Below are 27,266 nucleotides of genomic sequence, written 5' to 3' on the forward strand. Positions count from 1 at the left end.
ACCCGCTTGCTTGTGGAGACAGACTAACAGCAGCTGGAGATCATGAATCAGTACTCTACTGCTTTTCTGCCGTTCCCGGATGTGCAATGTTTCACAATGAAATTCTGTGTTAAATGTTTCCAGTTTAAATATTCACAGCTTAAACATCCAACCATGTTCAATTGCAGCCCCCAAAAATGCAAGCCCTGAAAATATTATGGCATTCAAAAACAAGAACTGTTAATACAATGCATTTTTTCTTTCAATTAGTGCAATTCAACATGCTTTTTTGTTTCAAAGACACATTATTTTACTTCTATTGGCGCCTTTCCTTGCGGTCACACTCTCTTTCATCTTATAACTACAAGGTGATAAACACTGCCGATGTTTACATTTTAAGGAAAAGCCGTTCTCAAAAAAATAACTTTCTATAAAAGAACAACAATTAGGGGACTTTAATAATATTAATGTCCATGGTTTATGAATAGGATGTTCAACAAGCTCATACAGGTGTGATGGTCAGGTATCCAATTATTTTATTTTATTTATTTTTTTTGTTCTTTTTTTAATATAGTGTATTTTAAGCCTAACATGAATGTTGAGTCAGATATAATGTGGAGTTCTTCTTGGTTATTTGTTCTAACAGTAGCCTTCTGTAACAAGTCACTTAGAAAAATTAAGATCACAAATCCATTTAGTCCATTTTTGTCACAGCAATTTGAAGAAGCAAAACCTAAGATAGCAACCTACATTCCAATAATAAGATTGCGATAACTTTCAATGTAATACATCGATTTAATAAGAATTATTAAGATTTCAGAAAAGCTTAATAAAATAATTTTACTAAGCCAAAGTAATGTGTCCTGTGAACATGCTAAACGAGGCGGTTAACTGTTAATAAGCAGCACAATACGTCCACCATTAAACTGGGACGAGTACTGAAAAGTACATCCGATTTTAAACTCGTTTAGACAGCTATGGTCTCACGGCTGTTTTCTGATGCAGTAACGTTAACTAGCCTAGCAGTTAGCCTAGCATATTACAAAACCTAGCAGTTCACCACTATTACCGGTTAATTCATAGCTTTCACGTCGCCAGTCGTGTGTGCAATCGCTTAAACAAGCAGACTAACACCACAAAATAACATAATACTTAGATTTTAATAAACGACCACTGAGTGTTTATTTAAGGATTTAACATTTATAAAAGATGCCTGGCAATCCCAGGCGACTAGCTACATTAAGCAACACATGCTATCGGAAATCCAAAAAGAAACTATCAAAACCAATAAACACTCAACATGGATATATTGACTTTACACAGTTAAACATGTTACACTTGGTTTGTTATGCAGCTAGTTTACACTTCACAATAACCTTGTATAGCGTAGCTTTTTCGACTACATCGCGTATTAGTGAGCAAGTTTGCTCAAATGTCCTTACTGCTGCTGCTGCCAATCTAAATTATTTTCTAGTCAGCGCTTTTTCTGCTATTGTAAACACAGAAACTATCAACAGTCAATACAACTCGTGACTGCGGGAGCTGACCTGCACGATGCCCTATAGCGGCTATCGCACATTTAGCTTGGATAACCAAGCGGAGAGGTGGTGTTGTTGTTGTGAGACAGGGAGGAACCTGCACGAAGGCCGCAAGCCCAAAACGCAGCGAGCAAAAGTACAACTCGTGCACCAACCTTCTGGGAAGCTGTGATCCGATTATTTCTTTCTTCTAAGAATCATAAAACGGAATTAACAACAAAAAGAACTGGCATATTACGCCTCGTATCTATTTACATGTTCAGTCCATCCCACTACAGAGTAATCACCGCTTCTCTACTACCAGACTCGAACGGTTGAACAGTTGATGTGTCGTTCATGAACGATTCGTTCATTTTGAACGAATCTTTAATATGACTCGGGAACAACGAGTTGTCTCAAAGAGTGATTCGTTCATTTCTGACCGCGCATGCGCTGCAACATCTCCATAGATTCTGTACCGGAAACAGAAATGATTAGTTCACCTCTCGAGTCCTCAGGTTCGAGTCATTCGTTATTCCCGTCACCGCCGCATAGGCAATGCACCGTGCAGTACCGTAAACGCGATGAACGAACGACTCGAACCCGAAGACTCGAGAGGTGAACTAATCATTTCTGTTTCCGGGGAACAGACGTGACAAATGTGACATGAGAAAAGAAAGACGACTCGGATCGGAAGGTGAGGTGAACTAACGGACTGCAAAGCCTAAAGACCTAATGCTAAACTATTAATTAATAATTTCTGTTTCTCACAATTCGACCTTTGCTGCGTTAGCCTATAGTTTATTTTATAGTTTATTAAGTACTAGATGTGTTGGGGAATTTAACATGTACAATTTTATTTATATTCTGCTGAAATGAACGAAATGACTCGGAAAAAGATTCAAAGATCCGAGTCAGTAAAATGATCCGAACTTCCCATCACTAGTGTCGAAATCCGTTTCCCCTTCGGGATAGGTTTCCCCCAGCCCCGCACGGCGAAAAAACCGCGCGTGCACGGAAAACTCGCCCCCGAGAGGCTGTGCTGGTATCATTGAGGTAGCATGGAAAGCCCTAAGTCTCAAAACTAACGTTTTTAACGATTTTTATCTGTAGAATGTTGTATTCCAGACGTGAAAAGCATACTTCATGACTGTCTAGTTATTTTTTGAAAATGGGTTAACAGAACTTCTATTCGTTGCGTTTTTTATGCCTTTATTAACATAAACACCTACTGTTATTTCTTTCAATAAATAATGGTTTATTTGTGAAAGAGTCTTCATTTTGAATATTGTAGACTTCTGGAAGAAATGTGTGCTCACTCACATAACTGATTTTTTAGGCTAAAATTGTGACCGTTCTCCAAAGACAATACCTGGACATATTGATCATATTTCTCTTTTTGCCCCTTAGTACAGTTTTTTTGTTGTTGTTGTTTTTTTTTTAGAAATGCAATTGTGTGATTTGACCACAAGAGAGCGCCGTTGTCTACTTTAGTTCAGCTGTTCAGAGTAAACCAAATCTGATGGTTTTCTGTCCCAACAAGTACACTTTCACTGCAATTTGCTAAGAAAAGTTAAAAGGAAACTGAAGATTAAAAAACAATCATACAAGTTTTAGCATTTATCTTTGCCTTAACACCACCTCCATCACAGCAAATTTGTCCATCATAGCAGGGGACTGCATCCTGACAGCTGAGAATGGTACTGTCAGAAAGAAAGCTTATACATGTGTCAATATCATCCTGCTGACTTGTTTACCCAGAAGAAGTAAGTCCGGTAATTTTCAGCCTGCCATCCCTATATTTGTCCATCATAGCAGCTCAATGCATCCTGACAGCTGAGGATGTTACTGTCAGATACTATACTTTATGTTCTTGTTTCTATGTTTGAATACTTCTATGTGTTAGCAGATCAGGTAGGCTTTGGTAGTTAATTAATCCATTGGGTAAGTTAGTTAACTTTGGCTAACTTTAGAGTTGGTATCATGGGTAGTATTATTGCTTAATTTTCCAAGGGTTTCTAGTTCACTTCTCAGCTTTGGTTACTTTTGTAGAGTTTCACAATTATGATTTTTTTTTAAAATCTTCTATTTCTTTTGACCTTTTCTCGGTAATTTGCAGTGAAAGTGTACTTGTTGGGACAGAAAACTATCAGATTTGGTTTACTCTGAACAGCTGAACTAAAGTGGACAACGGCGCTCTCTTGTGGTCAAATCACACAATTGCATTTCTAAAAAAAAAAAAAAAAAACTTCTAAGGGGCAAAAAGAGAAATATGATCAATTTGTCCAGGTATTGTCTTTTGAGAACGGTCACAATGGAGGAAACCTATCCCGACGGGGAAACGGATTTCAATACAACACCGTCTGATCACTTCGTCTCACTTCTGGGAAGGAGTCGGCGGATCATTTATAAACATACCTGACGGTTGAGCGCAGGAGACGAAAAGATGAGTTTTTAAAGACATTTTTTAAAATATTAAAATGTATTATGATGACGTAACGCTAAATAAAATGTAAAATATTTTATGGCCGTTAATTTAAAAGAACCACACACACACACACACACACCCACCCCAGGAGGATCCCCAAGGATTCCAATCATATTTTTTAGATTCAAGAATGATCTTTATCTTTGAAAAACAGTTGAAATACACAATACAAAAAAAAAAAAAATACTGAACAGAGCTATATACACAAGGAATGAAAGCTCCAAACAAGTAAATTATAGAAGATAAACAAATAAATAAAATGTTTTAAAATTAAGATAAATTAAAAATAACCATGTCCGGACAATTCCATCCAAATGTCAACCTTATAATGGAAAAATAAAGTTGTGGGCACAGGAACAATACTTTAAACACGTTCACTTATGTATTTAACCTCCCTGGTTCAGATCTAAAAAGTCTACACACCCTTGTTAAAACAGCAGGTTTTTGTGAAGTAAAAGAGTGACAATAAGATAATTCATGTCAAATCTTTTCCCACGTTTAATGTGAAATTGAAAAGTATACAAATAAATTGATAAATCAGACATTTTTTATGGGGAAAAAAAAAAAAAATTACAATAATCTAGTTGCATACGTTTGCACACCCCTAAACTAATATTTGTTGAAGCACCTTTTGATTTTATTACACCACTCAGTATTTTTGGGTAAGAGTCTATCAGTGTGGCACATCTTGTCTTGCCAACATTTTCCCACTCTTTCTTGCAAAAACATTCTAGATCTGTCAAATTGTAATGGAATCTCCTGTGCACAGCCCGCTTCAGGTCACCCCACCCAGATTTTTAGTTTCATTCAGGTCTGGGCTCTGGCTATAGGACATTCAAAAGCATTGAACTTCTTTTGGTTAAGCCATTTCTTTGTTGATTTGGATGCATGCGTTGGGTCATTGTAGTGCTGAAATGTGACATTCCTTTTTATCTTCAGCTTACTAGCAGACAGCTGATTGTTTTGCACCAAAATCGACTGGTATTTGTAGCACTTCATGATTCAATTCAATTCAATTCTATTCTATTTTATGTGTATAGCGCATTTTACAATGGACACTGTCTCAAAGCAGCTTTACAGAAACATATAAACACGGGATACAGATTTTAAATGTGTGAATTTATCCCAATTGAGCAAGCCGGTTGCGACGGTGGCAAGGAAAAACTCCCTAAGATGTTAAGAGGAAGAACCCTGAGAGGAACCACACTCGGAGGGGAACCCATCCTCATCTGGGTAACAACAGATAGTGTAAAAGTAAAGGAAAGTTCATTATGGTCTTATATGAAGTCTGTTTGTAGAACTAGTCCATTGTTCAAAGGAGACCCAAGTGCAAAACTGCATGTTGTAATTGCAGTCCCGGGGCCTTAGAAGCAACCGTAGTCCCAGCAACCACAGTGTGTGTGTCCATCTGGAATTGGAGTAGGTGAGAGCTCCATTCAGAGGTAGGGCATCCGAACGGATCAGGCAGGCCTGGAGAGCAGAAAGGATCAGTATCTCTAGTATCTCCATAAAATCGTGTGTGGCTCGGCAGAAGGAGAGTCCGAGAGGGAGAGATTGTTAGGACTGTGCTTCGCGTAACAGAAAGTATACTCATGGTAGGCTTGAGTAAACAAATACGTTTTAAGCCTAGACATAAACACTGAGATTGTGTCTGAGTCCCGAACACCAATAGGAAGGCGATTCCCTCCACCTTGATAAAACCTGAGTTCTGACTGAAGAAAAGCAGCTGTAAAGCATGACGCTTCCACCACCATGCTGCACCATGGGTATGGTGTTCTTTTGATGTTTTTTTTTTTCTTTCCAAAAACATAACTTTTGGTCATTCCATCTCAAGTTGGTTGGTATATAATAAGTATTGGCATTGCAAAGCCACCAGTTTTTTTACTTGGTTTAACTATTTTTTACTTGGTCTATCTTTATGTCATGGCACACAACGAATTTTGTTTATACAGCTGCTTATGGAAACCTCAATATCTCGGCTCAGGATGGTCCTAGCTCCTTTGTAGGAGGATTTGTGGGAGAAAATTTCCTGTGTAGTAGAATTCTGGGGAAAAGCCTACTTTATTCATGCATTTTGAGAAATTAACAGATGTAATTTAAGCATAACAAATAATAAAAATTAACAGTATTTTACAGTAATTAGGTTTATGATTGACATACAATAGCTTATGCTTGTCAGTGAGGTTTAAAATGTTACTACATTTGAGATTGGCAACAGTGAAGCATGTCTATCACAGGGTTCTTAAAATCTGCAGAGTTTAGCTCCAATCTCCAAATTTACCTGCTTGTAATTTTCTAGTAATCCTGAAGACCTTGGGTAGCTTGTTCAGGTCTGTTTGTTTAGGGCTGATTAGGGACAGTGTACCTCAAGGGCCAGATTTGAAGAACCCTGATCTACCATGTTGGTACAGGTGTACAGTTGGTATGCGTGAATAGATTTTATCCAAATATGGAATTACAGTGTTCAGTTGGGTGTTTTCCAAATGACCAGTGTCATAAACATAGCTGTGCTGTTGTTTCTCCTGTGATAAAAGCAGTAAGTGTCTACAGCCCAGAAGTCACTTACTGCACTGTTAGCCAAAATTAGTTCTATGCAAACAATTACGTAAAGTAAAAATTACGTAAAGTTTTATTGCATTACTTAACCAATCTTACTATGTTGTATTATTATAAGATTATCACTGGTTGCACTAGTATCTTTAAGTTGAATAAGCTTAAAATGTAACTGTTTTGCTATGTCCACACACTAGATTCAAATTCTCTTTGGTTACTTCACTCAAGATTAGCCTGTGCTTGTTTGATGGATGATACCAAAAAAGTTGCACCTTTTTTCTTTTTACATTTTCCATTTACACATTTTTCCCATGGTTAGTGTTTTCTGTCTTTTATCAAGATGGCTTGTTCATTGACAAATACTCTAGACTAGACTGGGAAGTATTTGCAGTGATGTGACTTAAATAGTTTAGTTTTTGTAATTTTTAAATGCCAAGGCCAACTACACAGAAAATTCAACAGCTGGCTGAAGTAAAGAAGGCAACGCCATTTTCTGTTTCTGTTTCACATCACCTTCTTATTTCAACTTGTCACATCGCTAATTAGTCTGCCACGCCTACTTAGATCAAAAGATGCAGGCTATTTGACAGTACCTCGAATAGCGAAGGCTACAGCAGGGGGAAGAGCTTTCTCTTATAGAGCCCCACAGTTATGGAACAGTCTTCCAATTAGTGTTCGGGATTCAGACACAGACTCAGTCTCAGTGTTTAAGTCTAGGCTTAAAACGCATTTGTTTACTCAACCTTACCATGACTAGACTTTCTGTTACGCCAAGCACAGTCCTAATAATCTTTTCTCTCCCTCTCTCCTTATGTCGAGCCACACACAATTTTATGGAGATACTAGAGATCCTGATCCTTTCTGCTCTCCGGACCTGCCTGATCCGTTTCGGATGCCCTACCTCTGGATGGAGCTCTCATCTACTCCAATTCCAGATTGCTGGGACTACAGCTGCTTCTAAGGCCAAACAGACTTCATATAAAACCATAATTAACTTTTTCACACTATCTGTTGTTACCCAGATGAGGATGGGTTCCCTTCTGAGTCTGGTTCCTCTCAAGGACTCTTCCTCTTAACATCTTAGGGAGTTTTTCCTTGCCACCGTCACCACCGGCTCGCTCAATTGGGATAAATTCTCACTTTTTATATCTGTATAATGTGTTTATATATTTCTGTAAATCTGCTTTGAGACAATGTCTCTTGTAAAAAGCGCTATACAAATAAAATTGAATTGAATTAAATTGCCCCTGTCCCAACATTTTTGGAGCATGTTGCATGCATTAATTTCAAAATAAACGTTTACCTTCAAAAAACTATGCAGTTGATTACATAAAACATCACATACCTTGTCTTTATACGTTTTTGTTTAAATATGTTTTTGTTTAAGTCAAAATGTAAAAATCACATTTTCCATACTGTTCCAACTTTTTCAGAATTGGGGTGGTATATTGTTTGGTGTGTGCAATTTAGTAAAAAGAAGAAAAGAAAAAAAGAGAAAAAGTGTGCAGTATTTTAAAGTGTGTGGTGTACTGCTATCATTTTCAGACGGCTGAGCCAGCAATTGTCAGGTGCCTTGTCCTTCGGGGACTTCCAGACATTATTGTTGATGATTCAACCCAGTTCTTCAAGTGCAGCTCTGTTAGTAACTTTATTTTGTAATTCACAAAATAGTGTCTTAACTGTCCAAACTAGCTGGATAATACACTGGATCATTTTTACTGGGGAGTTTGTTGTCATTTATTAAATTTAAGTTCAATTTCTCCTTGATAATTTGTTGTCGTTTTTTTCATAATTTTACATGTTGGCAAGCAAAGCAAAGCGTTAAAATATTGTAGCTTATTGTTAGCAGAGACTACTTGCACGTTTTCTACACTTGTGTATGATAACACTACACGACTAATAAAATAATGGCTGAACTAAAACTGGGCATTTACATTTTGCAACTACCAAAAGAACCATATTCAAAGAGATAAAATTGTATAGTTCCAAAATTAGTACTGTGAAAAATTGCAATCCTACAGCTCTGTTGGTTTAACCAACATTTCCTTAAATATTTCAGAGGGAATACTCTGCCTTGAGGATAATGTGTCCCAAAACCGGCACTTCATACTACATACTCTTATACTTATATACTGCAGTCATATATTTAAACAATCTGCTAGTGCTCTTTTTGTTTAGTGTTCCATCTGGCAGAAATGTGTTTTCCCAATCTTGAAACAGAGCAACTATTTTAAGATGTTGTTGCTAATTTTGTATTCTGCAGTCGAATCCACTTTTACATTTATCCTGCTAAAGATGTAGGATAATTTTTTTTAATATAAGAAGTTGAATGTCGTAATGCAAAGTTTTGTTAGACATTTCTACAAATAAGTGAAATTGAGAAGTAACATGTTTATGTGCTGCTGCAAATTATTTAACACTGTTGAAAGATAATATTAGAAAAGAAAAACTGCACACTAATGCAGTTTTTTCCACTTTCAGTGTTCAAATGTGGGTTTAGATCTGGTTTATGTCATTCACATTAAGTAACAATGTAAACTTTTTGTTATGTCATCTCTAATAAAGTTTTTAAAAGGGATTGTTTTTGTGGTTATTAATTAAGTTAAATAATTAAATAAAGCTTTCATAACTTAAACATTTGAGAATTATAAATACCATAAAGAAAAGTAAATGCCACAGTAAAAATGTAGTCATTGTAACTTATAATCATGAGTTAAATAGTTGGGCAGCAGGGCTGATTTTGCACCAAGTTTTGAGTACAAAGTATTTGCCTTTTAGTTTTAAATCTTTACTTACAGTCCATTAAACAATCAAGCTGATTCTATTGAAATAGATCTGTGTTATTTATTATGTATTACTTAAATTATTTAAGTACAATCAACTTATCTGGGTTTACAGTGTGCTCTTATGCATAGATAATATACTAGATCTATCTATTATTATTGTAATAGCACTAATTTCATTCATTCATTTTCAGTAATCACTTTATCCTGGTCAGAGTCATAGTGGATCCAAAGCCAGTGGGGAGAGTCTGCACAGAAACTCTGCACAGACAGTAACACAAGCTCAGGATTGAACACCGTAAGTCTGTAAGGCTACCTGCTGTGCCACCATACAGCACAGAAATAAGTTTTTAATGGTAAAATAATTTTCAAGTCACAATATGAAAGGTGTGTATGTGTGTGCATGAGAGGGGGGTGTTGTTATTATAATTGTTATAGAGAAAAAAAACAATACCAGGCAAAGGCTTTTATATAACGATGTACTGTATTCAACAATGGCTTGATACATATAATTGAGACACATGACATGTGAGATGTGCATCAAAATGGGAGTATTTCACAGGAAAAGGGAAGGAGGGGGAAATGTCACTTACACTACTTTCTTTTTTGATGCTCATAACAAAATGTTTAAGTATTGCCTTCTGTGCCTTCTTCACACTTCATAAGGATATTTCAAGGCTAATTTCACTTTCACACAAGTAAAGCCTTTCTAATTTATAACTTGTCTTGAAGACTGTTTAAGGGAGTTTTAAGATATGTTTCAATACACCCAAGCACCAAAATTAACAGGCTCTATATGGCTAAAATAATTTTGACATAACTCCTGTTACTGTTTGAGCATCACCATAAGTCCTTACAAATTCCAGTTTTGGCATGCAGGGAACCGTTCTTCGATGTGATTACTTGAGATTACAGGAGATACAAAAGTCAATATACTATTTCTATATGATTGAAATGTAAGGAAAACTATGCAAAAAATAAATCTAAAGTAAAATCAAAATTTAAATAGAAAAAAATTAAAATAGAGTATTGTAAGGAAATTTTTATCTCATTCAAATCCTGACAAAATTTTTCTTGCTGTTATGAATCATCTCTGCTGCAGGGCAGTGTCAGTATTCAGAAGAGACCAGTGTTTCGTTTCATAAATGTCCAGTGAATTCCCTCCTGAATAACGAAAATTACAACCTGCCTGGATTTTCGTTTGCAATTTTCACACAATGCAACCGTCATAAAGTACCACAATTTATAATTATTTTTTGGCTTGCCAAAGAAAATATACCCATTAGATTAGCTGAAATGTTCTCTGACTTAATCATAGGCTTGGAATGGTATACTGGTATGAAAGTATACTATGATCAGATCTGAAATGTATGTATATAACTATTATGCTATATCAGATTAGATAATGATGTCAAAAATTATTTATGGGTATGGTACATACCTTGAAATATGAAACACAATTTATAAGACAAGGTACTTACAAACTAACATGCTTGGAAAATCAGCTAAAAAATTACACTGTTTTGATAAACTACTGAAGACTAAGAGATTAGCTTAGAATAAGCACACACATACATGCTCTTTCAGTATCCCAATTTCAGCTCTTAGTTGATCTTATTCTCAGGTAACAATTATGCTCCATTTGCTAGAAATTGTGAAGAACACAGAGAAATTAGGTTCTAAATAAAACCACTCTGTGTTGTAGGAAAATCAAGCAGACGTCATGAACAATTTAAGCTAACCAGCAATGTGACCTGACTGGTTTGATAAAGCTTAAAGAAGCTAGATACAGTAACCCTGAGAGAAGGTTCTAGAATATGGGCAAGTTTGCCAAACGAGGTCTGACTCTGTGTGTTTGGTTAATATAACTGTACACTCTATTTAAATACATCAGCACACTAGTGACAAGAACCCTATGATATTTCCCAGTAAATGTGTAATATTCATATATTTATACATGTTTATTATTTCAATCTTCAGTACTTTTAAGACATGTGCAAGTGTTTTACTATCAACTTCAACAATACATCAAGGCAAAGACCTGTGGAACAAAAAGTAAGAACAGTTTTCCTATTTCCACTATACTCAAATATTCAATTTGTTTTTAAAAAACAGTAAGTGCTGTAAAGTAGTTCTTATGTGAGGTATTGAAGACCTACATCTACCAAGAAAATTTAAAGAAAATAAAATTAGCAAAACACATATTTGTGTCAAAAAAAAAAATAGAAGAAGAAGAAAGGTATTTCAAGGTATTTCAGTACCCAGCAGCGGAATGCCCCCAAATTTCAGGCAAATTTCTGGATTACTAGGACAAGTGAGGAAAAAAACAAAAAACAAACAAACAAACAAAAAAACAGTTTAGGTGCTTAATATTTTAGAATCTGACTGAATGCAGGATTTCAAAAGTCACTAAATTTATTTTTGTTAAAACTGTTAGTATAGGGTTTCCCCCCTTCTGACATGTTTTATAAATTAAACCAATGACAAGTTTTATAAATTTGACCAATTCATTCTTACACCAGCCTATTAGTCCACTGAAAATAAACTCTACAAAATCTCCTGTCTAGAGGGATTAAACAAATTTAGAATCTATGTGATGTAATTTAATTCTGCCCCTTTTCTGATCCCAATCCATTTCACATAAGGCTGCTTTCACAGTACACGTTTTTTTTTTCCCTCAAACACCGGCACGTTTTACATATAATCCTTCAGGAAGCGCCACCGCCGCTGGTGTACTTTTGGCCATAGTAGAGCACTTCCAAACGTCTAAAAATGGAACTGTTCAGAAAAGCGCTGATTGATATCAAGTGTCTTTTTTTTTTTTACTTCCCAATCAGGCCACAAGTTATGCCGCAAACAAATATGGAGGACAGAGTGCTAGTGAAAAACTTTGAGATTTACTAGAGTGAATTGAAAAATATTTCATTGCTAATATTCAAGCTTTGCAATACAACTAAAAATAACAACTTGTCTATTTTTACATTCAAGTTGCACAAGCAGATCTCCTTCTTTTGATTTTCTGCCTCCAAAGTCACAGCCTCCTCATCACCAGAGTGAGCTACTTTTTTCATCTCAACACAAACGGCGCTCCAGCCAGCACTTTTTCTATAGAAAAAAAAAACGCCTAGTATGAAAAACACCCTAATGTATGCTTTTAAGCATATGCATATTTAAAATGTAATGGTTGCAGAACTGTGTAGTAGTACACAAAGCATCCAAAAACAAGAGATTTGTTTGAACTGTCCCATTTCTATGAGAACTATTGTATCTATTGTAGATCTATTGTGCACTTCTCAGTGTTAATACAATCTCTGCATTTATTACTCAAGTACAGTGTATTTACTCTACTTATATAAAAAGTTCAAGTGTGCCTATTCCGATTTCAGTTCTCAGGGACAGACATGATGAGGACACCCACATTACAGCACATCTTCTTGTGGTATTGGAAAGCCCATGCAAAAATACAATGAATCAGTGATAGAGGTATATATTAAATGATATCTATTTATAAGGGTGTAGCTGCTGCCTATGTTTGCCATGACACACACTGACATTTGGGATAAATGGGAGCCTAAAGGACCAACAAGCACAAGAGTGACTACATGTGCTGAGAAGGGCAGGATTCCTAAACTTATTAGTGCCTACCAATGAAACAGGAATAAATGGTTAGTTTAAAACATATGCATGCTAAAATGTTCCCAGTGAAAAAGCTACCCCCATCACTTCCTGTGGTATTGGTCTTTGAGACTTGGTTCAAGCTTATATTACATCATTATTGAATTATTGTTTAAATCATGATGAGTAGAACTTTTGGGCATAGAATTCTGAACCGTAGGGATCAGATCCTCAGTTCAGAACCATAATGCTGAGTTATGGCCATTGCCTTGCCCCATTTGTGTGAGAGATCAGTGCATCAGAGGAAGAGTGAGGCAGATGCAATATGAATTAGTGAAGACATTGCTCAAAAGTTTCAAATGGCTCACTCCCTTCCAAGTTCACAAAAAGGCCCTACAGTAAACCTCTAAGAATCATTAAAGGAAACCAACACCCCCCACCCCCACCCCAGAAAAAAACAATAACAGCTTCAATAAAATATTAAATCAATAATCTTTTTCCTACAATCCCTTTTTTCATTTCTTTTTTTGCTAAATTTTCTGATGTTTTCACTTTTATCGCTCAAGTATATCACAGGATACTATCTATAGAAGATAAGAGGGTAATTTGAGTACCATGCTACATCTTGTTCAGAGAAAGGCTATTGCAGACAATTTCTACAGCACGTACAACCACACATTACACGCTTGTGTAACAAATGTTCCAAAACATGTCAACAAGAAACTAAGTACATATGTATTGTTCACTATTTAGAGTCTTTAAGGACTATCCCTCAAGTCAGTATAAAGTTCTCAACATTATTTGACTTTAACTGTCCCGTTTTACAGACAAAATCTGAAAAATTGCTATTCAAAAAGTAGCAAATTTGGTCAGAGTCCTTTTTTTTAATAAGTAGTGCTTTTGATGGCTTAAGACAGAGGTCTCACTTTGAAATAATCTCACCCAGTGGCAATCTATAGAACTTCAGTGTGCATTTCATGACACCATAACTGCAAAGTCTTCACATCCAAGTATCTCTTTCCTCCTTGGTTTAAAACATGACAGCTAGTGCTGTAACATATAACTCAAAGTAGGATACGAATATCAAAATACCTAAAACATGTTTATAAATATTATTTGATTAATGTCTTTAACAGGACAATATTTTATCTCTGGATTGGAGGATATCACGTCCTGTGTTCCTGGTGACAGGCAAATGTGACAAGCAAAAGCTTCAGGAGTGAGAAAACCCTCTTCAGGAATTCAGAGTATTTTTAAGCTTCAAGCTCTAGAACTCCCAGTCCAGCACCTCTTCACGATTGGCCGCTCGCTCAAGTCGATGGATGATGTTGCTAAGGTTGGCCATTTTCTCATCACGCCTCTGTGTGCTCTTGCTGATCTTGGTGTTGGAATGAAGGGACTGAGATGGAGAAATGGGGGCAGAAGAGGACGGCACTGGTGAGACAGACATCATGAGGCCAGGAGAGGAGGCAGCTGAGGGTGAGTCAAGTGAGACCTCCAGGCTGCTGCGGCATGCCTCCGATGATGCCTTGAAGCTCGCTGGGTCCACCGGTGATTTATTTTCACCTTCAAGTGTGGCTGTGTTGCTTTTCTGAGTGTTGTCTGAGGAAACAGATCCAGAAAGGAGTTTGTGGATGCAAGCTTCGTCTTGCCTGAGGCTTTGAGGACAACATGACGTCAGGTCCCTGTTGCAAGATGTCTGCTCCTCTTCAGTCTTCATCTCAGTGAACTGCACAGCCATGGAAGAGCTTGTATCCTGCCTGATTAGCAGCTTCTCCTCATCTTCCTCCACTTCCTGTTTGACATTGAGCATTGTGTGGCCATTGTGGACTACATGGGCTTTTTTCCTTTCATCTACATCTGAAATGGGACTGCAGCTGACTGAAGGAGAGAAGTTATGCTCTGCATCAACATGATTGTCCTGGGGACCTTCCACAAGAACCTCACGCCGCATTCGAGACCTGCTTACAAAATAATCAAGACAATACACAAAGAGTTGAGCACCTGGGGGAAACCTGGACAATTTGAACAACAAAAATTTTGTTTTCTTTTGGGAGCTTCCGATAGGTCATGTTTATGCACAGTCAATACCTTGAACCGTGTATGAAAGGGGCTATGTAAAGAAAGCTATTATTGTTATCAGTAGCAAAGTAGGAAGGTTCATTCTCTGTATTTTGAATCTTGTCAATCTTATTTTTTTCTTGTATTGTCCATAATTTTCACTAGGTGGAGCCAGAATGGTATAAATGGGTCTAAAATCTGCACAGCCTAATACATACAGTTTACATTGTACATATTGTATGACCACTCTCAATCAAACATGGCAAGGTGTGTGAAAACCACAGTTTCTTTTAAACCTGTAGTTGTGAAACCAGTTGATGACGGTGTTGGTCTTGAGATTGAGCTGTGTGGCCAGCATCTCAATGGTGTGCTGGGATGGGTAGGGCTCCTGCAGGTATGCCTTCCTCAGAGCCTCCTTCTCCTCTGCATTTAGCACTACTCTGGGCTTCTTAGTTTGGCTGTAGGAACACAGCTCCATTTGGGCAAGGCCTGGGCTAATGGAGTCTGAACATGCTCCCGGAGAATCAGTATCTGAGCCAGGACTCAACAGGCCATATCTGCGCTTCAGGTATGCTGTAAATGCAAAGAAATCAAGCTATGTAACAGTAGAGCTTCACATTAGTGACACAGTGACCTTATCTTGTAATTGGGGCTTGTCATTTTTAGAATTCTCTAATTCCAGCAGAGATATGTATTTTTCACAGGCAGGTGTATGAAGTCATTTAGTAAGGGCTAACACCAATTTAAATTTAAATTGTGCCAAATCCCTTTAGTTTACCCTTTTTCTCCATCTTCTTCATATCTCTCAGTTTGTCCACATTGTGTGGGTCATTTAACCACAGCTGCATGCGCACAAAGGGCTCTCTGCCCTTTAGACTCAGCTTATGCCATGGTTTGGGCCTGGACAGCAGATCTGAGACGGAGCCTTGTGTAAGGCCTAAGATACTCTCGCCAAACAGACGCTGACCTAAAAATCACACGAGCACACATGTAGTGACCAATACAGGAACATACAATAAAAAAAACTCCATATATCTGTTTCATACTGGAGCACTCATTAAAGATAATAAGATGCATTAAGCATTAATGATAATAAGATGTTAAAACTACCTAGGTTGTTGTCAGTCAGCACCTCCTTGACCCTCTTGGTTATAGCATACGTGTCAAGCTCAGGCGACATGGCCACCAGCTCCTGAATGCCTAGTGGAATGTGAGGCTGCTGGAGTGCCAATGTTCCTGCTGTGCCCTTCACTCCTTGAGGTTCTGTGTGCTGTGGGTGGGGGTGCTGGTTCTCCTTGCTGCATTCAAGCACCAAACTCACTGGCTCCAGAGGCATACTGTCCTCTAGGCTGAGTGGAGGGGATGGTGAAGAGTGAGAGGTCACTGGACTTTTGTCTGAGGGGAGGTTCAGAAGAAAGTTAAATAGTTAGTTCTGAATGATTATTTTTAAATCTGAAATACCAGATTTTATTTCAGTGGTCAACTAAAGCATCCTAAAATTGGGACAAATTGAAATATTTCTGAAAAGGAGCACCACATAACCTTGCTTGCTATTATAAACATACTACCCACCCAAGCCAAATGCTTATATAAAGAATGTAACTGACTGTGGTTGTGGCTGTGGTTGGACTGCTGATTGAGGCTCTGTCCTAACTGGTCCAGGAGCCACAGCTGCATGCGAATGAAAGGCTCTCGTCCCTTCTGAGTGAGCTTGCTCCAGGGTTTGGGTCTAGACAGCATGTCACTCACGCTACCCTGAGAAAGGCCCAGTACCTGCAGGAGCCAAACACAGCATTCATGATTATTTCAACAGAAGAACTAGAAGCTAAGTGGTGATATGCAAACTTTGATCATCTCTAATAAAAAAAAAATCACTATTACTAATAACCAGTTTTACTGAAGCCTCCAGTCCACCACATGGTGGCAGCAAAGCACAACTTACAGGATTTGGAAAGTAAAGTAAAAAAACTATTAATATTTAAGAAATGGATGACTATTTAAGGTGTTTTGGCAGTGTTTTGCAATGATTGATTTGTGTCTGTTTTATATGGACACTTAATTGTGTGTTTATACCATGTTACATATTTTTATACCGTGTTTCTAATGTTTCGGTGATGTGTGGCACTTGAACAGAATTATGAAAAAATGTACACTGCAAGAGTATTAAAAGCTTAAAAGCAATAAAAAACTGGTTAGGCTATTCGAATTGATGAAGCATGTGGCCTGTTAATATTCACAACCTCTTTTGGAAAGTCTTTTAATAACTGGTACATAAAGGACTGTGAAAACAACTGAGATTAGGTCAGAAGAAAAAACACATTACAAAAATACAAACCACTGCAATTACATATAGAGATGCTATTGTCACAGTGCTCTAGAAAACCACTCCATAATTTGTCTGTTCCTCTCTGTCCTCTTTAAAGACTTGACTGAAAGAATCTCTCTCACTTACCTTCTCTCCAAAAATCCGCTGACAAATGCCATTCTTAGCCAGCTTCTCCTTGACCTGGCGTGTGAGTTCTATGGTATCCACCTCACGATACATATACATCTCGTACTGCTCAGGCGTGAGTGGTGGCACAGTGGGCTTCAAAGTGCGAGGAATATAGGAGGGATAATAGCTCATCCGTGCTCCTCCACATGCTACCTGCTCCCCGCTTACACACAGTTCTGGCTCCATTTTCACAGATCGGCTTGGTGGAGGTTCATCCTCCTCAGTGCCTGGCCCCTCCTCTGTGCCCGGGGGGCATTCCGCATTCCAAGCCCGGGGCACTGTGGAGGGCACAGAGGAGGAGGAAGAGGAGAGTGAGGGCGATACAGAGGTGAAGGGACGAGACCAGTGCTGGTCAAAGTATGTTCCAGCCTCGCCGATTTCTGACTTCACCTTACGGATAATGTTTTGGACAAAAGCAGCAGGAGACAGAACACTGAGGGGGGTCTGGGGGCTGCCGATGGGGTTGGATGGGCACACTGGCATGGTGCTGCCCTCTTCTTGCTTGATGTAGTTGGGTATAGGGCCAGGCAGGGTCTTGTGGGGCTCCTGCGAGCACAAACTCTGGCTGCTGGCCTCCAGCTCATGCAGGGCCTGCTGCTGTGCCTGCATCTCCCGTCGCGCCTGCTCCAAGATGCTCTTAATAGTCTCATCTGAATTACTCCCTCCACCACTGCTGCGCCCTGTAGAAGATCCCAGAGAGGACTTACCATCACCTATAACGCACAAACACACAGAAGATTCATTTATCATTTACAGTAGGGTTCAAATACCCGATACTTACTGAAGTGCTGAAGCAGTCTAGATTGGAAATTGAAGTATTATCTCAATGTCCTGCTTGCACACAATCCTTTTTTTTTTTTTTTTTAATGTTGTCTTGTGTAGTATTCCTTTAAAATGGTATAACAATGTTAGGTCTTTAGTGTCTCACTCAATACTGTCATGCATATGTTAAGTTTTATTGTATCTACTGCTTTCTACGTGTTAAATATTTTTTCAACTTGTCAAAATTGTAATGAAAATTGTAATCAGAGTGTAATCAGACTTTTGACATTCTCTTATGAGTTATCTAAAAAGATCACAGTATCAAATGTAAAACTGCATTTTAAGAGTATTAGTTACCTTTGTCAAAAATGATACACATTAACATTACACATAATAAAGCACACATATTTTCATGCTTAAAAAAATTAAGATGAAATAAATTAAAATAAACGAATAATAATAATAATAATAATAATAATAATAATGAATAATAAATTAAATTAAAAAAATACAAAAAAAAATTTAAATGCTAAAATAAATAAACAAACAAATAAATAAATAAATAGAGTTGCTTGAAGTTTCTATAGTGCCCACAAATTATTAGTACAGTACATAAAACCTTAAGAAATTAAAAAATAGCATTCCACAATTGGGCAGCTGAGAAATCACCAGGTCTTTCCTCCCTCATACACATTTACACCACATGCTGCTTCTGCAAAGCCACCTTAAAACTACTGTTCCACCAAGGATTAAACGCTGACGTGCAATACGAGCTGGCCTGCCGTGACGAAGGCAGGACCCTGGATCAGTTCATAGAACTGGCCATTCACACCGACAATCTCATTCGTTCCAGGAGACCTATGTGAGTGCCCAGCCCTCTCAAGCAGCAGCCCGGTAACGACAACAAAGCCATGCAAGTCGGACGAACCCAGCTCTCCATGGAAGAGTGCGAGCACCGCATAAGGGACCAGCTATGTCTGTACTGTGGCTGAGTGGGGGCACATAAGAGCTGACTGCCCGACCTGACCTCCTTCACCGAATGACCACAGGGTGAGTGTATTGAGTTCCTCCCTCTTAACCACAACATGTGTTGTAGTCCCAGTAAAATTAGCAGTTCTGTCTAAATCCATCACCACTAAGGCCTTGGTAGACTCAGGGGCAGCAGGCAGCTTTATTAATAAAAACCTAGCCCGGTAGCATAAGATACTACTAATCCCTTACGAGTCTCCTTTGCAGTGGCAGTGCTAGATGGATGCCCCCTGGGGACCAGCCACATGTAATACACCACCTCCGATCTCGTTCTACAAGTTGGAGCAATCCACTTTGAAATAACTCGCCTCTTCCTTATCCGCTCACCCTATCACCCAGTCATCCTCGGCTTACCCTAGCTGCAGAACCACAACCCATGGATCTCATGGCGGATGGAACACATCACTCTATGGGGTGCCACCTGCGCGTCGAAATGCCTCAAATCTATCCTTCCTATGGCCGTGAGAACTACGGTTATGTCCAAGGAGTTGCACACAGCACCACCTGTATCTCAGCCTTGGAACAGCTGAGGACTGCTAAATTCTCAGTTACGAGTACCTTGTAATGCAATTTGGGCTGGTTAACTGGATGGTACTGCTAAGAGTACCTCGTAATGCCATTTGGGCTGGCTAACAGACAAGCGGTATTCCAGTCATTCATAAAGTATGTGTTCAGAGACATGCTAAACCTCTGCGCGATCGTGTATATAGATGATATGCTGATTTATTCCAATACTCTGGAGCAACACATCGAACATGTCCAGGCAGTCCTGTGGTGGCTCATCGAATACCAACTGTAGGCCAAGGTGGAGAAATGCAAGTTCATCATCAACATCAACATCTTTCCTTGGCTACATAATCAGTCCAGAAGATGTAGCTATGGACAAGAGTAAGGTACAGGCAGTCCTAAAGTGGTCTCAACCCACCATGGTAAAGGAGCTACAGACCCGCCGTCTCCGGAATGCCCTCCCCATCGAATGTTTGTCGCCAACCAGGTATCGCCACCACAGTACGACTTCTAAGAAACTGGGTCTAGTGAGAAATGTTACAGTCAGATACCACAACCTTCATAAATGCCTGCCACACCTGTGCCATGGCCAAAACCCCCAGATAACCACTGACAGGACTACTACAACCATTATCCATACCACAACAGCCTTGGTCCCACATCACCATTGACTTCATCACCGACCTACCAGTTTCCCAAGGTAACACCACCATACTGACTGTCATTGATCAATTCTCTAAGGCATTCCAGCTAATACCATTATCAAAGCTCCAATCAGCTCTCGAAACCGCAGAACAACTCTTCCATTACGTGTTTCACTTCTTCCAGAAGACCGTGGGCCCCAATTCCCATCAAGGGTCTGGACTGCCTTCTTTCGACTTCTCAACGTCAATATAAGCCTCACTTCTGGTTACCATCCAATCCAATGGCCAAACGGAATGACTAAACCAAGAACTCACCAAATTCCTTCGTATTTACTGTCAAGAGAACCAATCAGAATGAAGCTGCTTTCTCCCCAGGGTCGATGTATGCACATAACTCTGTCATCAAACCTTCCACACAGCTAATGCCCTTTCAGTGTGTTCTAGGGTCCCAACCTCCTCTGTTCCTTGGTCCGGGGAACCGTCTGAAGTACCTGCTGTGGACGACTGGGTCTAGTTTGTAGTCACAAACTACAGGGAAAATTCCTCTAGCGACAACCGGTGGTCTCACTTGCCCAAGTTCTAACATGGGACTACACTACCCAAGAACCACCAGGAATACATTCCCCAAGAGGCTGCAACCAGGAACTGATTACAAGCTCACATGTGCCTCATTACAGAGACTATCTAAACCTCGTTTGTTTGCTTATGGTAAATGGCGCACTTATATAGCGCTTTTATCCAAAGCGCTTTACACTGTGTCTCATTCACCCATTCATACACACACTCAAACACCAATGGTAGCAGAGCTGCCATGTAAGGCGCTAACTTGCCATCGGGAGCAAGTCGGGGTTCAGTATCTTGCCCATCAGACTCCTCAATACTCAGAGGTTGGACTGACCACACACACACACACACACACAAACTGAATCCCAGCATCCTACTCCGTTTGCAATTTTTGCACATTTCTGTATTGACTACCTGTGTTTTTGCTGCTACTGTATTTATTTAAAATATTGTATTTAATTCCTTGTCACTACTATACTCACTACCCCAATAATGTCCATATATGGTATAAGCTTTTCTGCTGAATACTATGTCATGGTATGTCACGTTTACATTCATAGCATTTTATTTATATTGTTATTCTTTTGCTCTACCCGTTATATCTGACACACTAGAACTGTGTACTGGTTGGAATTACACTGTTTATTACTGTGCCTATTATCCTGTTTTAGTAGTTATTTTACTCTCTTGTGCTGTTTGCACATGCACTTTATGTGGAAATTTCTAGGTCTTATTTAATTCTGTGTAGTCTCGTGTAGTTTTGTTTTGTTTTTATGTAGCACAATGGTCCTGGAGGAACGTTGTTGTGTTTTACTGTGTATTGTACTACCCGTGTATGGTTGAAATGACATTAAAGCCACTTGACTTGATTAACACAACACTTGATTTTCTACTAATTCTTGGAGATTTATAGTACTGATATTTGATTGATTCTGTTTTGTGTACATCTCATACTAAATAGTTTTAGATCATCAAACAAAATATAATATAAAACAAAGGCAGTTTTTATTTATTCATTTATTGAAGCAAAACAAAAACACCTATCACTCATGTGAAAAACTAATTGCCCCTTAAACATAAAATCTGGTTGTGCCACCTTTAGCAGCAAAAACTGCAACCAAACGCTTTTGATAACTGGAGATGAGTCTTTCACTTACTTCTAGGACTAGGACTTACTCCTATGCTTTGGATCATTGTTTTGCTGCATAATCCAGTTGTGTTTGAGTTTCACCTTACGGACCGAAGACCGGACATTCTCCTTTAGGGTTTTCTGATAGAGAGCAAAATTCATGGCTCCCTCAATGATTGCAAGTTGTCCAGGCCCTGAAGAGGCAAAACATCCCCACACCATCACACTGCCACCACCATGTTTGACTGTATGATGTTCTTTTTGTGGAATTCTGTGTTCAGTTTACACCAGATGAACCAGGACCCCGTCTTCCAAACAGTTCCACTTTCGACTCATCAGACCACAGAGCATTCTCTAAAAAGGTTTGAGGATCATCAATGTGCGTTTTGGCAAAATTATGAGCTTTAATGTTCTTCTGGGTTAGCAGTGGTTTTCACCTTGCCACTCTTCCATGGATGTCATTTTTACCCTGTGTCTTTCTGATAGTTGAGTCATGAACAGTGACCTTTATTGATCAAAGAGAGGTCTGTAGGTCCTTTGATGATGTCCTCAACTCTTTTGTGACTTCCTGGATGAGCAGTTGCTGTGCTCTTTAAGGAATTTTGGAAGGTCGGCGACTTCTGGGAAGGTTCACTACTGTGCTGAGTTTTTCCATATGGAGACATTGGCTCTCACTCTGGTTCTTTGGATTCCTAGAGCCTTTGAAATAGCTTCGTAACCCTTCCCAGACTATTTCAATCATTCCTCATCATTTCTGAAATTTCTTTCAACTTTGGCATAGTGTGTTACTGGGTAAGACCTTTTAACCAACTTCATGCTGTTGAAAAAGTTCTATTTAAGTGTTGATTTGATTGAACAGTGTTTGCAGTAATCAGGCTTGGTTGCATCTAGTCCAGCTGAACCCCATTATAAATGCAGTTTCACAGATTTGGGTAATTAGTAACTAAGGGAGCAAATACATTTTCACACAGGCCCAGTTAGTATTGGATAATTTTTTGCTGCAATAATTAACTAACATTTAAAAACTGTATTTTGTGTTTACTCAGGTTGCCTGTTTTGTTTTATTTTCTGAAACAATTTAGTATGGGATATACACAAAAGCAGAAGAAATCAGGATGGGGCAAATACATTTTCACGGCACTGTAGCTAGTTCTGGCAGCAATCAGTTTTTCTTAAGATGATACACTTACAAACTGCCAGTCTTCCCAGCTGTAATAATACATCTTAAGAATCTAAAACATCATAACATGCTACTTTAATATATACAATGTGAATTACATACAGTGCCATCCACTAATATTAGCCCCCTTGGTATTAGCAAAGAAGGATGTGAAAAATTGTCCTTATTGTTTAACCTTTTGATCTTAATTTTTTTTTTTTAATACTCTGCTGTTATGGATATCAAATAACTTTTTTTTTTTTTACAAAAAAAAAAGTTAAATATAGGTGTGCAACAATTATTGGTACCCCTATGAATTCATATGAGAGAAATATATTTGAAGTATATTCCCATTGATATTTTATATTTTTTTAATACACCTGTGACTAGGAACAGGAAACTGTTCAACCATGACTTCCTGTTTCACAGGGGTATAAATACGAGGTAACACATAGGCCAAGCTCCCATAGTCGTTCATAACAATGGGTAAGATCAAAGAATATAGCTGTGTCCGGCAAAAGGTTGTTGAGCTTCACAAAATGGGAAGTGACTATAATAAAATAGCACAAGCATTGAAAATGCCCATTTCCACCATCAGGGCAATAATTAAGAAGTTCCAGACAACTAGTAAGGTTATGAATCGACCTGGAATTGGTCATGTGTCTATATTGTCTCAACGTACTGTGAAGACGATGGTTCGAGTGGCCAAAAAATCTCCAAGGATCACAGATGGAGAACTGCAGAAGTTAGTTGCGTCTTGGGGTCAGAAAGTCTCCAAAACTACAATCTGAAGTCACCTACATCACCACAAATTGTTTGGAAGCATTTCAAGAAAAAAGCCTCTACTCTCATCCAAAAACAAAATCAAGCATCTTCAGTTTGCCAGACACTAATGGAATGTCAAATGGGATCGGGTTCTATGGTCAGATGAAACCAAAATAGAGATTTTTGGCAATAAACACCAGAGGTTGGTTTGGCGCATACAGAGAGATAGCCATATGGAAAAGTACCTCATGCCCATAGCCCCAAAATATTAAAGAGCCATGGCTTTTTAATGTTTTGGGGCTGTTTTTCTTTTTGCCAGAGGACCTGGACATTTTGTTAGGATACATGGCATCATGGACTATCAATTTTTGTTAGGATACATGGCATCAACAACTATCAAATATCAACAGATATTAAATGAAAACCTGACTGCCTCTGCCAGAAAGCTTAAAATGGGTTGTGGTTGGATCTTTCAGCAAGACAATGATCCAAAACATACATCAAAATCAACACAAAAATGGTTTACTGACAACAAAATCAAGCTTCTGCCATGGCCATCCCAGTCCCCTGACTTAAAACCCATAGAAAACCTGTGGGTTGAACTGAAGAGGAGATTCCATCAGCATGGACCTCAAAATTTGAAGAATCTGAAGAGAATCTGTATGGGGGAATGGTCTCAGATCCCTTGCCATGTATTCTCCAACCTCATCAGGCATTATAGGAGAAGACTCAGACGTATTATCCTGGCAAAGTGAGGTAGCACAAAGAATGGACTAAAAGAGTGCCAATAATTGCTGCACACCTATATTTAACAAAGATTTTTTTTGATAAACCTGTCTTTTGTTTGCAATTCTTTGATATCCATGAGAGCAGAGATTTTCACAGCCTTCTTTCCTCATATTTACCTAGGGTGACGATTTTAGTTGAGGGCACTGTATGCAACAAAAAAAAATTCTCATATTACTAGGATAAATTATTGACTATCCCAGCACTAATTATTTAGGATAATTAGACAATTAGTCAGGTTTATAAGTGTTGGAGGTAGGTGTTTTCATAAATATTACCCGTATCATATCCACCATAACATGATCAGTATAATACAGAATAATAAACATGAATCCATCTATTTTTCACATACAACAATAAGTAAATATTCATTCAGATAGTTTTGACAAAATGCACAATTTCAAAGAAACATGCTATGTGAGAATGGTTTACAACACAACACAGATAGGAATCAGGGTTATAAAGCATTTAAAGCAGGAGTGTTCAATCTTATCCAGAAAGGGCCAGTGTGGATCCATTCCAACCAAGCAGATGCTACACCCGAGTTTATTGAAAGCTATTGAAAGACAAGATCAACTGAATAAACAGGTGGAATCGGGTGTGGCTCCTGCTTGAAACTGCATTGAAAACCTGTACCCACACTGGCCCTTTGTGGATAAGATTGGACACCCCTGATTTAAAGTCTCTAAAAACCGTCTCACAGAAAGTTATTCCATAAAATGGCTGACAAAAACAAAGCCTTATGACAGAGGCTATTTTATGAGAGTTTTGCAGTAATGTTGTCATAAGTCCAGTAATGATGGACTTTTTTGTTACTACTATATAGCTTTAGCTACAGCCTGCCAACACAGTAGGTAGTGGCATATTCTCTTAATTTACACTTTTTCCTTTGCTCTTTCTGTTTACAGTTTATAATTAGCATAGGAGCTCTACAATTAGATAATGGAAGATGGCGTACTCAACATGTGTATACAATAATCTGTGCAGTGGTTTTGTACTCTTCAATATTAACTGACACCACCTGGAAACCCTGTCTTCTTCCCCTTCTTCCTCCCTAGCTCACATGCACTTGTACAGGCATCTTTCTATCATGGTAAATTAAGAATATTTTGAGTTCATTAATATGAAATAAAATCTATCAATATTATGTTTGAATTAGCTAACATTAGGTAATATATTTAACATCAGTTAACTACTTTTTATGGATGCCAAAACATTTTGGCATTGTCAGGTGGCAGAAACGGTGATATTTGCAGAGAGAGTGTTTATTTAAAACAACTGGTAATATCAAACAAAACCAAAACACTAGGCAAAATTGAAAAACAAGGAACAGGCACTGGGTCAGGTGATGTTCAAACAGAGTATCCAAGATCAAAGCAAAAATACAGAAACAACAAACATGAATAGAAGGCTTGGTACATCAGGTGCATACACAGAGCTGAACAAATACTTCGCAAAGTGAAGGTGCAGTGAGGATGCTAATATCATGTGTGTACAGGTGATTGAGTCCAGGTGTTTCCAATCAACAATCAGGTGACTGTGAACATGACAATGGTCGTGGCATGTGGGTGTTGCAGTCCAAGGTGTCCATGTTTGTATGCGGAGGTGCATTGTGGGAAGTAAAGTTCAGTACAGATTCTAGCGTGGACATGGCAAGCACAAAATTCAGTTTTTGGTCCAGAAGAAAAAAGGTCAAGAATTGTGACCCCAAAAAAGTAAACTGGCATCCAATAAGAGTGTTAGATTTCACACATCATTTATGTTAATGGTAATGAATGGTAATGCTGATTAAATACATTCAAACACAAAGATTATATATAAAATGTATTGCTATTTTACTGTTTACTCTGCATTACTGCAGATTCACTTAAAGAATCCTCCATCCAACTGCATTTTCGTGATTGTAGCTGCTGGCAGACAGTTATAACTGCACAGCTGGTAATATTATTATGCCCTCTCCTTAAAACTGATATGCTGTAAATGTTTATTTCCCATCAATTTATTCTCTTTTTTAGGCTATGGGTTCTGAATGATTACATCATTTAACGTTTATTAGCAGGAAAAAGTCAACATTGAACAAGCTCAGCGTCAATGCACCAAATGTCCTCCCATTCCATCTGAAATTAAATGTAAGTTGGCACATTTGGCAGTTCACAATGTGACATATTAAAGGAGTTAGGAGTCAATGAGTCAAAGTGTCAGGAGATGAGAGAGTGACAGTGCTGCGTGACCCATGATAAAGACTTTCAAGCCCATATCAATAATCCATTCATGAAAACTTTCTTTCCAACTGCCTAAAATGAATAGGAGGATCCAGTTAATCCCTATTTGATTGTGTGCAACTCTTCTGAAGTAGATGAACAATAGCCTTAACTTTCACATACTAATGTACTGATGTGATGCAATGAAACCCAATCTGTTGGAGCCAGGT

The 27,266-nt window shown here is 38.4% G+C and overlaps 2 protein-coding genes across 7 annotated transcripts in view; both read right to left on the reverse strand.

The window, feature by feature from the left end:
* mtmr3 (myotubularin related protein 3) overlaps nucleotides 1–2,042 on the reverse strand; it is a 109,282-nt gene extending 107,240 nt beyond the window's left edge. For 2 of the 6 annotated variants that reach the window (XM_053624875.1, XM_053624874.1), the window contains exon 1: nucleotides 1,673–2,041. The gene's annotated coding sequence lies outside the window, so the exon portion shown is untranslated. Of the gene's footprint in view, nucleotides 1–1,672 lie in introns of all 6 variants that reach the window. The other 4 variants (XM_053624873.1, XM_053624872.1, XM_053624877.1 and 1 more) reach the window with 3 other exon arrangements.
* An 8,161-nt stretch (nucleotides 2,043–10,203) lies between these two features.
* The window catches only part of cux2b (cut-like homeobox 2b), a 144,977-nt gene continuing 127,914 nt past the window's right edge, over nucleotides 10,204–27,266 (reverse strand). Inside the window, exons 17-22 of the mRNA XM_053624880.1 lie at nucleotides 17,449–18,203; nucleotides 16,604–16,769; nucleotides 16,107–16,391; nucleotides 15,775–15,963; nucleotides 15,293–15,569; nucleotides 10,204–14,896 (exon numbers count right to left, since the gene is read on the reverse strand). Coding sequence (XP_053480855.1) covers nucleotides 14,203–14,896; nucleotides 15,293–15,569; nucleotides 15,775–15,963; nucleotides 16,107–16,391; nucleotides 16,604–16,769; nucleotides 17,449–18,203 — 2,366 coding nt within the window. The 3' untranslated portion in view covers nucleotides 10,204–14,202. The remainder of the gene's footprint in view (nucleotides 14,897–15,292; nucleotides 15,570–15,774; nucleotides 15,964–16,106; nucleotides 16,392–16,603; nucleotides 16,770–17,448; nucleotides 18,204–27,266) is intronic.

Source organism: Ictalurus furcatus, chromosome 5, assembly GCF_023375685.1.
Source record: "Ictalurus furcatus strain D&B chromosome 5, Billie_1.0, whole genome shotgun sequence".
Classification (NCBI taxonomy): domain Eukaryota; kingdom Metazoa; phylum Chordata; class Actinopteri; order Siluriformes; family Ictaluridae; genus Ictalurus; species Ictalurus furcatus.